At 43.7% G+C, this 16,633-nt stretch overlaps 1 protein-coding gene across 2 annotated transcripts in view; it reads right to left on the bottom strand.

Annotated features, from left to right (window-relative positions):
- The window catches only part of LOC106604940 (adhesion G protein-coupled receptor A3), a 286,173-nt gene that overhangs the window by 198,236 nt on the left and 71,304 nt on the right, over nucleotides 1-16,633 (bottom strand). For both annotated transcript variants that reach the window (XM_014200102.2, XM_014200092.2), the window contains exons 3-6: nucleotides 15,393-15,464; nucleotides 11,920-11,991; nucleotides 11,669-11,740; nucleotides 11,348-11,511 (exon numbers count right to left, since the gene is read on the bottom strand). In XM_014200102.2, the coding sequence (XP_014055577.2) occupies nucleotides 11,348-11,511; nucleotides 11,669-11,740; nucleotides 11,920-11,991; nucleotides 15,393-15,464 (380 nt within the window). The remainder of the gene's footprint in view (nucleotides 1-11,347; nucleotides 11,512-11,668; nucleotides 11,741-11,919; nucleotides 11,992-15,392; nucleotides 15,465-16,633) is intronic.

The raw sequence follows: 16,633 nt of genomic DNA on the forward strand, positions 1-16,633 counted from the left end.
GAATTATGATTTTTGTGGTTGTTGGCTATATAAAAAGGCTAGTAAAGGGTTTAACAGCTTTCTTCAGTTACAATCTTAGAAAAGGCTAGCGCTGTACCTGGAGCTGTTTGCGTCGGCCACGCGTCTGCATACTGATCTGAGATTATCGTAGTAAACTGGCTAGCTGTGGTACCTTGGGAATTCCGAACACAGGGAACATGTTTGATTGGCCACATAAAAACATTTCCTTGGACATGCTCCAAGAAGTCGGCTAAGCGGCCTTCAGTTCCATTCAGATCAATGGGGAGACCTAGCAGTGCTTACAGTGTGACGGGCCATTCAGTACATGGGTCATAAAGCTCTCCCATTTATAGATGCTGATACATTCAGTTCAAACTCCAACGTCTCTAGCTATATTACATCTCTATTCTAAATGCTACATAATGGATCTGACAGAGACAGTGAGATAGCGAAGGCACGGCACCATTCCATCTCTCTGGAGATGGTTTAACTAAGCCAATAACACAGCCAATAAACGTTTCTTTTAATGTATGATCTGGGAAACGATCAAGGCCGATTTAGTGAGACGTCGCCTGACCTTGATTTTATGTACGCATACTCTAATGCAGGGGTGTCAAACTCATTCCATAGAGGGCCTAGGGTCTGCAGGTTTTAGTTTTTTCCTTTCAATTAAGACCTAGACAACCATGTGAGGGGAGTTCTTTACTAATTAGTGACCTTAATTCATCAATCAAGTACAAGGGAGGAGCGAAAACCCGCAGACACTCCTGTTAAACGCATTCCATGGAGGAACACGTGCTCTAATACATATAGAAATAGAAATAATGCATACTATTAACATAAATAAGACATACGTGCTTATGTACTAATGTATGCAATTAACATGCTCATCCACTAGGCTAACACCACATTACTTGATATTAACACGCTCATCTACTGGGCTAACACCACATCTCTTGATATTAACACGCTCATCTACTGGGCTAACACCACATCTCTTGATATTAACACGCTCATCTACTGGGCTAACACCACATCTCTTGATATTAACACGCTCATCTACTGGGCTAACACCACATCTCTTGATATTAACACGCTCATCTACTGGGCTAACACAACATCTCTTGATATTAACACGCTCATCTACTGGGCTAACACCACATCTCTTGATATTAACACGCTCATCTACTGGGCTAACACCACATCTCTTGATATTAACACGCTCATCTACTGGGCTAACACCACATCTCTTGATATTAACACGCTCATCTACTGGGCTAACACAACATCTCTTGATATTAACACGCTCATCTAATGGGCTAACACAACATCTCTTGATATTTCAATTTTCATGCGTTTTAGAGAGTGTCATTTCATTTGTTGATCATTTACAGAGCCATGTATTTGTAGTTGGACATGAAGCCGTGCAGAACTGGAGCTACTGCATAACCTGTAGCTGACTGTAGCTGGTTAAGTGGTACCACATAAGAACAGCATGGGGCAATGGACTGTTGATCTGCTGTTATGCTGATACTGTTGAATCACACTCAGAGCCAAAGGATCAGAGCGGCAAAACGCCTGTCCCTATCAGGCACTGCCAGGGTGAGACTGTGTGTATGTTTGTGTAGATGTTCAATAGACAACTTTCCAAGTCAATTTTGCTCTCATTCAGTGCTGTATCGTCCAGCCTGACAAAAATCCATACAGAAATTACATTTTTTGAGGTCCAAGGTTCCTGAAAGGATTTTTTATTTTTAGCCCTTATTTGTGCAATTAAATCAAAGTGAAAATCCCAGATTATCTTTATATTTTGCCTCAAATACAATATGGTTTCCAAAATCAAATATGACTGCCATAATAATATTTGATGGAGGTTAAATCACTTGTAAATACGAATGTGTCATTTTTTCAGAATTGTGTACACCACTCATGCCTATAAAGACTGTTGGTGTGAATTTTATTCTGAATTCAATATGGCCACATGATTACACTCAAACACCTTCGCCTGCATATAAGCAGCCCGCGTTCATTTTGTGTTACTCTGTCTTTAAAATGGTTTCATAAGGTATATCTAGGACTATGAGTGGCACTGCCATTTTCTTTTCTTTTTTTAATTTTATTTAACCTTTATTTAACTAGGCCATGCCATGCCTCTGTTGTGTTTGAATAGCCGAAGCCAACCACTTTCTCAACGTGTGTGTCACATCTTCTCTTGCTTCTCCCTTCCTCTTTATCAAACGTTTCACCTGCTTTCCGACTCACAGATCTCTTATTACAGTGTGTTCGTGTTTTAATCTCATTCACACACTTACAGCATATCAACAATGGGCAATTCCACAAAATATAATAAGGCTTTCACAACACAGTAGCGTAACTAAGTTACAGGAAAGCAACCGTAATACAACAGTCAGTCAGCTACTCTAGTAGTGTATTTCCCCAATATATCTAAGTGTGCAGGGTTGATTCAAAGTCTTTGAGGTGACCAGGACATGAGTGTGTCCTTACAGGGTGAGGAGACAAGGTAGCCAGTGGTGGTTGTAGTTTTGGGGCCCTGACCTGCTTGCTCAGCTAACAGCACTTTGTGACATCGGCTGATGTAAAAAGGCCTTTATAAATACATTTGATTGATTGATTGAGTGGTCATTCTGGGCAAGGGCTAGTATCCTTGCTGTGTGACTGGCGGAGTGATCAGTTTCCATTTGTACAGTTCTCTATAGCCAGTCAGCAGATGAAGCTTGCATACCAAAGAGACCCCTTGACTAACTGGAATGTTATCCCAGCCTGAATGATGATGGGGATCATCCAGTAGTGGAATGGTTGGTCTGGTTGTGAAGGAAAGTCTGTGAAAGGCCTGTCACAAACAGACTTGCCTTTAGATCTTTTCAACGCCCAATTGCACTGTGGGTCAAGTTTTTTTTAATGTTGAATGTGGCAAAAAGTCCTGCAGGTTACATACAACATATTTCTTTGGAAGTCAGGTAGGAGGATAATTTGGCCAATGTTAACTGTGGGTGGTTGGCATTGATAACAGACTGGGGCACACACACAGCAGGAGATGTGGAGAGTGACAGAACCTGTGAGGGTGACCTCAGGTTACTTAGAGGTTAGTTATTGTATGAGCTAGCTACACTCTGACTAAGAAGTGTTGGTTGTGAGGGACATAGCACAGCCCCACACACATATACATTTGAAGATGATCTCTGAGCTTTGATGGGAAGTAAAAGGCTTGCTGAGGAGGTAGAGCTGATCAAGTATGGTGCACAAAGACCACTATCGCGGTCAATCCCCAGCCACCAAATAAACAATCACATACAGCAAGTTTGACCATCCTAAGGTGCCTCTTGTTTTCCATAAATAGCATTTGTCCTTATAGGGATATTGGGATTACTGCAGTTTCCAGACCAATACATAAGCATGAATGCTCATTCTTCCCATGCGTGTCCATTTCTGGTGTCACATGGGCTGGCCAGCCATGATTGGTAGCAAAACAGGTACATATGAGGACAATGCACGCCATCCATTTCCAGACGCTGTTGTCCTGAAGTGGCAGTCCAATTCCATGGTGTCTCCGTCTCTAGTAACTTCCCGAGGGAAGGACTGATGGTGGAGTAGGCCTATCAAGGACAGTTCTGTGAGATTCAGGACATCACTGGCATTGGAGAAGTGTAATTCCTATACCATGTGAAGGCCCAATAAGTTCTTGATCGTCAGATTGCGTTGGTTCATTGCAGTGAATACCTGTCTTATGCTCTGGTCTTGTTTGGTTGCATCCTCCCCATACACCATAACTGTCACCAAGTCAACATATATGGCAACTCCAGGGCAGACAGCCAAGATGGTGGATATGATTGTCTGGAAGAAGCAATGTGCCAGCTCAACTCAAAAAGAATAATACACCTTTCAAACCAAGACGCGTTTTCCAGCAACTTTAGCGCCCCGCCAATTTTACCACAGACCCGGGTTAAATTGGCCCAGCATCGTCCGGGTTAGGGGAGGGTTTGGCCGGGGGGGGGGGCAATTACTTGGTTCATCGCGCTATAATAACTCCTTGTGGTGGGCTGGGCGCCTGCAGGCTGACCTCGTCGTCAGGTGAACTGTGTTTCCTCTGACACATTGGTGCGGCTGACTTCCAGGTTAAGCGGGTGTTAAGAAGCGTGGTTTGGCAGGTAATGTTTCGGAGGATGCATGACTCGACCTTCACCTCCCGAGCCTGTTGGGGAGTTGCAACGATGAGACAAGATCAAAATTGGGGAAAAAATACAATAAAAATCTAGCCATTTCTATTTTCCTTTTCACTGAATCACCGTTTGCATATTGGTTAGGCTACAATTAGGCTGGAGAAAGGTTAGCTAAGTTGAGGTGAATGCTGCTCATGATCATCTTGTCTGGTTGGCTCATTTATTAGGCCTGATTACATTTACATTTATTTACATTTAAGTCATTTAGCAGACGCTCTTATCCAGAGCGACTTACAAATTGGTGCATTCACCTTATGATATCCAGTGGAACAACCACTTTACAATAGTGCATCTAAATCTTTTAAGGGGGGGGTTAGAAGGATTACTTTATCCTATCCTAGGTATTCCTTAAAGAGGTGGGGTTTCAGGTGTCTCCGGAAGGTGGTGATTGACTCCGCTGTCCTGGCGTCGTGAGGGAGCTTGTTCCACCATTGGGGTGCCAGAGCAGCGAACAGTTTTGACTGGGCTGAGCGGGAACTGTGCTTCCTCAGAGGTAGGGGGGCCAGCAGGCCAGAGGTGGATGAACGCAGTGCCCTTGTTTGGGTGTAGGGCCTGATCAGAGCCTGAAGGTACGGAGGTGCCGTTCCCCTCACAGCTCCGTAGGCAATCACAACATTTTGACAGCATGTTATGTAGCTTAACAAGTGGATTATTTTGCTCTTCACTGGCAGTCGCTTAGAAGCCTAGGCCTAGTCCCGAACAAAAGCCTGTGACTTGTCTTAATCAATCAATGTGATTTTGATTCACTGAATTTCCATCTGTATATTTGGTTAATTCTCTGGCTGGGCAAATACGTGGAGGTGGTATAGCTCATCTATTTGTTTGTTCATCTATCACTGATCAGAAACATTCAGAATGCCATAAAGTAGGCTAAATCAAGTGTAGACCTATTATTTTGCTTGATCATGTATAGGCAACTCCAAAAGCTGGCGGAGGTTGCGAAACATGAACACACAAGACTCGAATGCTTTTCGAAAACATAGATTGCTATTATTTTCAATCGGTATCATGATGAAGACACTCAACGTAAGACCCTTCGCCTGCATTTCTATTATTTTTTAAATTCCTTTTATTAGTCTTATAATGTTTATTAGGACCAACCTAAACAAAATAATAATGGATTTATTTTTGATGGTGTATATTCTCAATGGATTTATTAAAATAAACTCCCTGCCACATCCGCACACCACTACTACCATTCGTCAGCGGCATGCACACGGGAGGTATAAAAGGCGTATGTAGGTTGTAGAACCTGCAGGTTGTAGAAATGGGCCTGTTTGTAATGGGGTCATGTAGACGTTGCACCATTTTTTTCATAGGCAAAATACCGTAAATCCTATGTGAAAGTAGTATAAGAACATGGGAACATCCCAATGTGCATCACAAATGCAGTGCGCCAGCAGGTCATGTTGGATTCAGGCAGACGTTTTGGACTAGCAATAAAAAAGCTCACTTCTAAATGATACAGAGGTGAAGTAATTAAGAGCCCAATCCTGGAAGGGAACTTATACCACAGTGGGTGCTAGTTGTAGAGCTAGGGAGAGGGTGTCAGGGTTGGATTCTCTTTCCTTTTGCTGGAGCCTCACATTTGTCTCAATGATCGTCAAAGAGGCTTAAGACTAATTTAAACCACCATTTAAATGGTATTGTGGCAGCCTTATTGGATTTGATGCCATATTGGATTTGGGGTTAAATCTAGGAGGGTCCCCCTAACGTAATTCCAAGAGTAGGGGCTAAACACATACAAATCCACAGAGGAACCTTTGATTGGAAAAAATGACAGCTTTCAGTGTCTGAGCCCAACATTAGCCACTGAAAAGAGAGAGCAAATTTGACTTGGAAAGTTGTTTATTGAACAGCTACCAAAAAGTGAAGTTTACATTCATCATGACCCAGGTATCCTGGAAGTATATTGACCTCATCCCGTCAGTAGAGGATGCCTGGTTGCTCTTCAAAAGTGCTTTCCTCACCATCTCAAATAAGCATGCCCCATTCCAAAAATGTAGAAGTAAGAACAGATATAGCCCTTGGTTCATCCGAGATTTGACTGCCCTTGACCAGCACAAAAACATCCTGTGGCGTTCTGCATTAGCATCGAACAGCCCCCGTGATATGCAACTTTTCAGGGAAGTCAGGAACCAATACACTCAGTCAGTTAGGAAAGCTAAGGCTAGTTTTTTCAAACAGAATTTTGCATCCTGTAGCACTAATTCCAAAAAGTTCTGGGACACTGTAAAGTCCATGGAGAATAAGAGCACCTCCTCCCAGCTGCCCACTACACTGAGGATAGGAAACATTGTCACCACCGATAAATCAACGATAATCGGTCATTTCAATAAGCATTTTTCTACGGCTGGCCATGCTTTCCACCTAGCTACCCCTACACCGGCCAACATCTCAGCACCCCCTGCAGCAACTTGCCCATGCCCCCCCCCCACCGCTTCTCCTTCACCCAAATCCAGACAGCTGATATTCTGAAAGAGCTGCAAAATCTGGATCCCTACAAATCAGCTGGGCTAGACAATCTGGACCCTCTCTTCCTAAAATGATCTGCCGAAATTGTTGCAACCCCTATTAGCTGCCTATTCAACCTCTCTTTCGTATCGTCTGAGATCCCCAAAGATTGGAAAGCTGCCGCGGTCATCCCCCTCTCCAAAGAGTGTGACACTAGACCCAAACTGTTATAGACCTATATCCATCCTGTCCTGCCTTTCTAAAATCTTCAAAAGCCAAGTTAGCAAACAGAACACCGACCATTTCGAATCCCACTGTACCTTCTCCACCATGAAATCTGGTTTCCGAGCTGGTCATGGGTGCACCTCAGCCACGCTCAAGGTCCAATACGATATCATAACCTCCATCGATAAAAGACAGTACTGTGTAGCCGTCTTCATCGACCTGGCCAAGGCTTTCGACTCTGTCAATCACCGCATTCTTATCGGCAGATTCAATAGCCTTGGCTTCTCAAATGACTGCCTTGCCTGGTTCACCAACTACTTCTCAGATAGAGTTCAGTGTGTCAAATCGGAGGGCCTGTTGTCCGGACCTCTGGCAGTCTCAATGGGGGTGCCATAGGGTTTAATTCTCGGGCCGACTCTTTTCTCTGTATATATGATGTCACTCTTGCTGCTGGTGATTCTCTGATCCACCTCTACGCAGACGACACCATTCTGTATACATCTGGCCCTTCTCTGGACACTGTGTTAACAAACCTCCAAACGCGCTTCAATGCATACAACACTCCATCCATGGCCTCCAACTGCTTTTAAATGCTAGTAAAACTAAGTGGATGCTCTTCAACTGATTACTTCCTGCACCCGCCCGCCCGACTAGCATCACTACTCTGGACGGTTCTGACTTAGAATATGTGGACAACTACAAATACCTAGGTGTCTGGTTAGACTGTAAACTCTCCTTCCAGACTCACATTAAGCATCTCCAATCCAAAATTAAATCTAGAATCGGCTTCCTATTTCGCAACAAAGCCTCCTTCACTCATGCTGCCAAACATACCCTTGTAAAACTGACTATCCTACCGATCCTTGACTTCGGCGATGTAATTTACAAAATAGCCTCCAACACTCTACTCAGCAAACCCGATGTAGTCTAGCACAGTGCCATCCGTTTTGTCACCAAAGCCCCATATATTACCCACCACTGCGACCTGTATACTCTCTTTGGCTGGCCCTCACTACATACTCGTAGCCATACCCACTGGCTCGAGGTCATCTATAAGTCTTTGCTAGGTATAGCCACCGCCTTATCTCAGCTCACTGGTCACCATAGCAACACCCACACGTAGCACGCGCTCCAGCAGGTATATTTCACTGGTCATCCCCAAAGTCAACACTTCCTTTGGCCGCCTTTCCTTACAGTTCTCTGCTGCCAATGACTGGAACGAATTGCAAAAATCACTGAAGCTGGAAACTCCCTCTCTAACATTAAGCATCAGCTGTCAGAGAAGCTTACTGATCACTGTACCTGTACACAGCCAATCAGTAAATAGCACACCCAACTACCTCATCCCCATATTGTTACTTATCCTCTTGCTTTTTTGCACCCCAGTATCTCTACTTGCACATCATTATCTGCACATCTATCACTCCATTGTTAATGCTAAATAGTAATTATTTTGCCACTATGGCCTATTTATTGCCTTACCTCCCTACTCTTCTACATTTGCACACACTGTACATAGATTTTTCTATTGTGTTATTGACCGTACGTTTGTTTGTGTGTAACTCTGTGTTGTTGTTTTTGTCGCATTGCTTTTCTTTATCTTGGCCAGGTCGCAGTTGTAAATGAGAACTTGTTCTCAACTAGCCTACCTGGTTAAATAAAGGTGAAATATATACTTTTTTTTTTTAATCATAAATATGAATCGTTGATATTTCCGCTCAATGTATCTGTGTATTCTATATTTCCAAATTGCTGTAAGATATCCTAGTGCTGTTTGTTTGTGTATGTAAGGCAGACAATTGACTACTAGTATTGAACATTTTAGCAATATCAGAGCTTGCAATATTGGGTTACATGAGCATATGTGCCCCCCCTCCAGCCAGGCATTATTCTGCACTGTTTGAGTTAAGGGGTTGTGTCAAAATATATATACATTTAGCCACTTTTTCAGTAAAACTACTTCATACAACCATCTATTACATATATAGGAGACCTTATATAGAAAAACATGGTTGTGCTTTGTTATACATCGGGTGGGGGTATCTCAAAAACTAAAGCCCTTTTTGAGGATTGGCCGCTAGCATAGAAGGATCCAATCAAATCACCACAGAACAACTCCATCTTAGCATGGTCCCAGATCTGTTTGTGCTGTCTGGCCAAACATGACAATGACCATAGGAGTTGGCAAACACAGCACAAACAAATCTGGGACCAGGCTCACCGACCCACAACTGCTAAGACAGTCTCTGAGTGAGCCACATCATTCAGGATGGGAAGCCATTAAATGAGAAACCCCTAATTAATAAAAACAAGTCCAACCCTGCTATTTCGGGGCGGCAGGTAGGCTAGTGGTTAGAGCGTTGGGCCAGTTAACCGAAAGGTTGCAAGATCAAATCCCCGAGCTGACAAGGTAAAAATCTGTCGTTCTGCCCCTGAACAAGGCAGTTAACCCACTGTTCCTAGGCTGTCATTGAAAATAAGAATTTGTTCTTAACTGACTTGCCTAGTTAAATAAAGGTTAAATAAATAAAATTTCCTCAATAGGATTAGGCCCTTTCACACACATGGGGTACACTTCTCTTATTGTATCCAGATGTTGCTTGGATAATATTCTGTATTTTTCAGAATATGGAGTTAATTCAACTTGAAACCAAGTTCTACTGGTCTGACCACAGGGTCTAAAAGGCATATAATTCTCATCATGTGCATAAGGCCTGTAGTGACCATTAGGACCCTGACACTGCCATGGCGTCATACACTAAATAATTACCCAGACACCAAAGGCCCTGGGTGTGTGTGAATCAACTCATCTCTTCTTACCGTAGGCTATGTATTCCATTTCATATGCGGCAGGTAGCCTAGTGGTTAAGAGTGTTGGGTCAGTAACCGAAAGGTCGCTGGTTTGAATCCCTGAGCCAACGAGGTAAAAAAAATTATGCTTATGTGCCCTTGAGCAAGGCACTTAATCCCAATTGCTCCTGTAAGTCGCTCGGCACAAGAGCGTCTGCTAAATGACTTAAACATAAAATGATATGCATTCTACACAGAGGCCACTGATGAGCCTTGAGGAAATCAAAGAGGGCCCTGCTCCTTATTCGTGTGTGTGGGTATGTGTCTGTGTCTCATTTCTCCGTGTTAGATGAGCTGAACAGACATAGCCTTGACCCCCATCTGAGGAAGCACCTGATCCTGGCAGGAAACTTCTCCTCCCTCCGTCCGTCCCCCCTCGTTTGAGAATGACACTTGACCCAATGTCAGACACCCCAAAGGAGGAGAGGCACTTCAAGATGTTTTCACCCTGACATCTGCTACTCATCACATCACTTTGGAGGAGAAAAAAGGACGACATGGCTGGAATAACAGGAAGATTGCACCTTGGATAGTTGTCTGGTATGAGTGAGAACTATTGTCTGGTACGAGTGAGAAGGCGAGCTTTGTCATTTGTCTTCGTATCGACTGTCATTCTCAGTAATACCTTGACCTATATCACCAGGTGCAGAACAAACGCAGCTGATATGTGATGAAATGCTGACGGCCACAGTATAGTACTGCTGCCTTCCATGACATAAAGTGAACCCATATGGAGATAATAAGCTGCAAATAACATTACAAGAAGAGGTTGTTAGAGCACTGTACAGTGTCCAATCAAAGATGGCTCTTGCCAAGCAAGTAAGTAAAGGGATTGTAGGAGGCTGTTGTTTGAGGGAGTCCTGGACATTATCACGTTAATCCCATAATGGATGTGTTAGGGTGAAAGGAGAATTCTATACTCCAACCAGTCTAATTCCACTCCTGGCTCTATGTCATAGGACTGTGTGGAATTACCCTGTAATTGCTAGGATTGTTCAACATAATGAAAGACACACTCGGGATTACATAGAATAACTTCAGAATGTCTTTAGTATTGTACATGGATTGTACACCCCCCCCCACACACACACACACACACACACACACACACAGCCATTTACATTTCTAGCAGTGAGTCGTGTTATTTTCTCATCCCAGTGCAATATCCTCTAAGCGTGTGCAGGATATGGGGAACGTAGGAGCAGAGTTGCTTTCAGACATGAGATGTGATTCCCCCCATGGCTCAGAGCACCCAGCAGAGCATATCACAAAGCAGGGACGGAAACACCAGAACACTCTAGCTAGCTACCGCACCAATCTCTTCCTCACAGGTGATTCACTCACCTGACATGCACAGAGGGGTGATCCGACAGACGGCAGGGAATATTCAGCCGTTGACTTTCAGACATACTCATCATCATCATACTTATAATCATTTCCTCCTCATAACCCGTACTCATTTATTTTGGGGGACAATACAAATTCAAACGTACACAGAAAAAAAAGATATTGAGATGCTTACTGTATGTAGGTGTTCTGTATGCCTCATGTAGTGATAGTGATGGTGTGAGATAACTTACCACATCTGAGCTGTGTCACCCTCAGGTTGCAGACCTCCAGGCTGTGGAGGTGTGTGGGGTACACACACAGGGTGTCGTTGCCCAGGCGCACACCGTTCGCCCTGGCCCACAGCAGCAGCCACTCCAGCTGACAGTCACAGAACAGAGACTCTGTAGAGAAGTGCCTGAGGGGATACGACAATGGTATTACAACCATCATCGAACTGTGTAGGTGTTATTTTGGTACAGTGTGTGTGTGAGTGATTATATGTTTGTTTGTGGGGTGTGTGTGTGTGTGTGTGTGTGTGTGTGTGTGTGTGCTGTTTCATTTTGTTTTCTTACAGGACTTTGAGAGACAGAAGGTGTGTGAATAGTCCCACCGGCAACGAAGAGAAAATATTTCCAGATAGATTCCTGTGGGGAGAACAGGGTAAATACACATCAAACTGGTTTACTTTGTACAAGTAAAACGCCACAGTATCTGCTAGTGCATTACTTTGAAAGAGCCTTATCTAAGAGAAACAACATATTTCCTACACACGCATCTCAAATTGTGCGTACCGTACTGTGTTTTCAATTTAGAGATTACTCACAATTTAGAAAGATTGCCAAGGTCTACAAACATTTCAGGAGAGAGGCAGCCAATCCGATTGTTGGAGAGATCCCTATAAGGACAAAAAGCAAACTTTAAATTGTGGCTTAGAGATAAGCCAAGCACATCTGACTTAAAGCATTAAAGGCACTGATCATAGCAGGAGAGCTGGCAGTGAGGGGACGTGTGTGTGAGAGAACACAGAACGAGCTTGGCTGTGACAACAAGTGTGTGTGTGTATGTGTGTGTGTGTCTGTTATGTGCCGTCTCGTCTCATAATAATCTATTAACGAGAGCTTAAGCAGCTCAAGGAACTGTGATGTTAAACCACCAGTCCAATGTTTATTTATTCCAACTCGCGAGATATCAACACTGACCTTCTGTAACCCCTTCACCCCTCACATCCCCATCCATCCTCGCACACACACGCACACACACTGAGGGCTGTCGTGGCTCCGTGCCCTTTCCCTCTGTAATTAAAGAGCTGCTTTGCTGGAGCAGCTGTGGGAAAATAAGCAAGGCACTCGAGTAATCACCAGTTGGGGAGCACTTAAATTAGCACTCTGCTGCTCCCAGAGCCAGGCGCACACGCCAAGGTTATTATAGTAAACGAAAACTGAAAATAAACTGAAAATAAAATAACAACGAAAATTGGAAAAACAATTTAGTCAACTGAAAATAATTAAGAAAAACATTAAAAAAACTAAAACTATACTGCTCAAAAAAATAAAGGGAACACTTAAACAACACAATGTAACTCCAAGTCAATCACACTTCTGTGAAATCAAACTGTCCACTTAGGAAGCAACACTGATTGACAATAAATTTCACATGCTGTTGTGCAAATGGAATAGACAACAGGTGGAAATTATAGGCAATAAGCAAGACACCCCCAATAAAGGAGTGGTTCAGCAAGGGGTGACCACAGACCACTTCTCAGTTCCTATGCTTCCTGGCTGATGTTTTGGTCACTTTTGAATGCTGGCGGTGCTTTCACTCTAGTGGTAGCATGAGTCTACAACCCACACAAGTGGCTCAGGTAGTGCAGCTCATCCAGGATGGCACATCAATGCGAGCTGTGGCAAGAAGGTTTGCTGTGTCTGTCAGCGTAGTGTCCAGAGCATGGAGGCGCTACCAGGAGACAGGCCAGTACATCAGGAGACGGAGGAGGCCGTAGGAGGGCAACAACCCAGCAGCAGGACCGCTACCTCCGCCTTTGTGCAAGGAGGAGCAGGAGGAGCACTGCCAGAGCCCTGCAAAATGACCTCCAGCAGGCCACAAATGTGCATGTGTCTGCTCAAACGGTCAGAAACAGACTCCATGAGGGTGGTATGAGGGCCCGACGTCCACAGGTGGGGGTTGTGCTTACAGCCCAACACCGTGCAGGACGTTTGGCATTTGCCAGAGAACACCAAGATTGGCAAATTCGCCACTGGCGCCCTGTGCTCTTCACAGATGAAAGCAGGTTCACACTGAGCACGTGACAGACGTGACAGAGTCTGGAGACGCCGTGGAGAACGTTCTGCTGCCTGCAACATCCTCCAGCATGACCGGTCTGGCGGTGGGTCAGTCATGGTGTGGGGTGGCATTTCTTTGGGGGGCCGCACAGCCCTCCATGTGCTCGCCAGAGGTAGCCTGACTGCCATTAGGTACCGAGATGAGATCCTCAGACCCCTTGTGAGACCATATGTTGGTGCGGTTGGCCCTGGGTTCCTCCTAATGCAAGACAATGCTAGAACTCATGTGGCTGGAGTGTGTCAGCAGTTCCTGCAAGAGGAATGCATTGATGCTATGGACTGGCCCGCCCGTTCCCCAGACCTGAATCCAATTGAGCACATCTGGGACATCATGTCTCGCTCCATCCACCAACGCCACGTTGCACCACAGACTGTCCAGGAGTTGGCGGATGCTTTAGTCCAGGTCTGGGAGGAGATCCCACAGGAGACCATCTGCTACCTCATCAGGAGCATGCCCATGCGTTGTAGGGAGGTCATACAGGCACGTGGAGGCCACACACACTACTGAGCCTCATTTTGACTTGTTTTAAGGACATTACATCAAAGTTGGATCAGCCTGTAGTGTGGTTTTCCACTTTCATTTTGAGTGTGACTCCAAATCCAGACCTCCATGGGTTGATAAATTGGATTTCCATTGATTATTTTTGTGTGATTTTGTTGTCAGCACATTCAACTATGTAAAGAAAAAAGTATTTAATAAGATTATTTCTTTCATTCAGATCTAGGATGTGTTGTTTAAGTGTTCCCTTTATTTTTTTGAGCAGTGTATATCTATTATCCTTGACTGCAACAAAAAAAAAAAATTAAAAAAAAAAATTACCTTTAGTTTTTGATATTTTTGGCCAAAAATCTAATAATGGGATTTTCATGCTTTTTTTCTAATGTGGTTTTCGAGCTTCTGAATCTGTCCTGTAAAGGCTGCCAGTAGATGGCACTGTTTCAAACAGGCCTAGCTTGTGCATCACTATCACTCGCTATCAGAGGGCAAGCACGGGGTGTGAACCATAGGCGTGAACAATGGCGGCAGCAAGCCCAACACCAGCAGTGGTCGGTCACAAAAGGCAAAGACCCATATGGGATTATTTTGAGTACGTCGCTGGAAAGGACAAAAGGCAAAAGTATTGTAGTGTCCGAAAATGGCAGCGTGTGTGGCACAGATATGAAAGGGAAAAACCCGACCAACCTCAAAATTAATCTGAACAGCACCCACAAAAAATGTCAGGATAAAGACAAGGTGAGACAGACGATATTTTATTTTTGGAATTCGGGTCAGAATTCTACTCTTGGTATCGCATGAACACACTTGAAAAATTTGTGAGCTTTACAAAATGAGCTTTACAATTGCACACATTTATTCTCTGCCAACAAGAAGGGTGTGAACAATTTGAACAATATCTATCTAGACCTTTGCCACCTTGGATATTTGTGTGACCGGACCGTCTCAAATAGTAATTTAGTACCCCTGCTAAAGGCCTAAAACACATAAATGTCACCTCTCATGCATAAGGCTACTTTCTGTCCCTAACACTAAAATGAAATAATATAAAAACGGAATAAAAACTAGTAAATCAAGTCTGAAAAATGTAAAATAAAATAAAATAATAAAAACTATTAGAAAATCACAAAACTACAATAAACTTGGCACACGCACCCTAAATCAGCACTGTTGCAACACCCCAGCAGCCTAAAAACCGCTAACAATCATAATGGAATTAAGTAATTTACGCCAGCGACAGAGAGAGAATGTGTGTGTGTTTTATCTACCACTTCAGGAAAGAGTGAATTTGCTTCTTCTTCTTTAATTATGATGAAGCCATCAAAGGAAGCTCTTCTGTCATAATTGCCATGTGGAATAACTCACCCCTCTCCCCGCCCTCAACTCACCAACGGCCCCCTAAGACCCTGGCCTTGTCACTCTGGGTAGCCCAACCACTATGACAAACCCCTTCATACTCACAGTCTCCTCAGAGCCACCAGTCCACGAAAGGCCCCGTGCTCCACTGTGCTAATTAAATTATTCCTCAGGTCCCTAGAGAGAGAGAGAGAGAGAGAGAGAGAGAGAGCGAGCGAGAGAGAGAGCGAGAGAGAGAGACAGACAGACAGAAACACAGAGACACACAGACAGGAGATATAGAGAGAGAGAGAGAAAGTGCGCATGAGAGAGAGAGAGAGCGAGAGAGAGAGAGAGACAGAGAGAGAGAGAGAGAGAGAGATACTTATTATGCAGCTGTGGGTTTTAAGAGTCACATTGCTGGAGACAGGGAAGGGGACTGCCCCTTAAAATGCTCTCATCTGGCAGTAGTGGTTGGCAGTTAGCAATGACATTCACTGAGCTGGGCTCTCATCAGGGACAAGCATGCAAGCTCATTGTGACATTAAGATGTAAACTCTAGCCTCCCTCCAACAAAATGTGATTCATTCCAAAATGCTATATTGCATATCCATTTAAAAACATTTTGGTAAATTAGCTTTGGTTGTTTAAAGAAATAATGAAAGATGAGTGTTTTTTTCACCATCTAATCATGGCATGGGGTTGTTCAATGACAAACGTGTATTTGTTTCAAATCTATCCCATGATGGTATACTTATTTAGAGAAACAAATAATCATGTATTTTTGCTAAATGCTATATATCCTCCTCACTCTCAGAGAAATAAGTAGTACTTCTAGGTTTTACACAGTCAAATGTTACAAATAACAACTTTTTTATAAAGAACTGTACAAATGATACATTTGACATCAGTGCATTCGGAAAGTATTCAGACCCCTTGACTTTTCCCACTTTGTTACGTTACACACAATACCCCAAAATTACAAAGCAATATCAGGTTTTTAGAAATGTTTGCAAATGTATTAAAAATAAACAGAAATTTCACATTTACGTAAGTATTCAGACCCTTTACTCAGTACTTTGTTGAAGCACCTTTTGCAGCAATTACAGCTTCGAGTCTTCTTGGGTATGACGATACAAGCTTGGCACACCTGTATTTGGGGAGTTTCTCAAGGGCACGTCGACATATCTCCCACAAGGTCAAAAACGGGGACCCGAACCAGGCCACCAGATCTCTAAGATCACCCCTCACAGTTCCCCAAGAGCTGCACCTCAACCATCCAAGACCCCCCCCCCCCGAGAAAAATACAATTAAATTACTCCACTCCCACTTGTCTCCAATTTCACATCCCACCCCTCAGCTTCCTT

Source organism: Salmo salar, chromosome ssa01 (assembly GCF_905237065.1).
Source record: "Salmo salar chromosome ssa01, Ssal_v3.1, whole genome shotgun sequence".
NCBI classification, from domain to species: domain Eukaryota; kingdom Metazoa; phylum Chordata; class Actinopteri; order Salmoniformes; family Salmonidae; genus Salmo; species Salmo salar.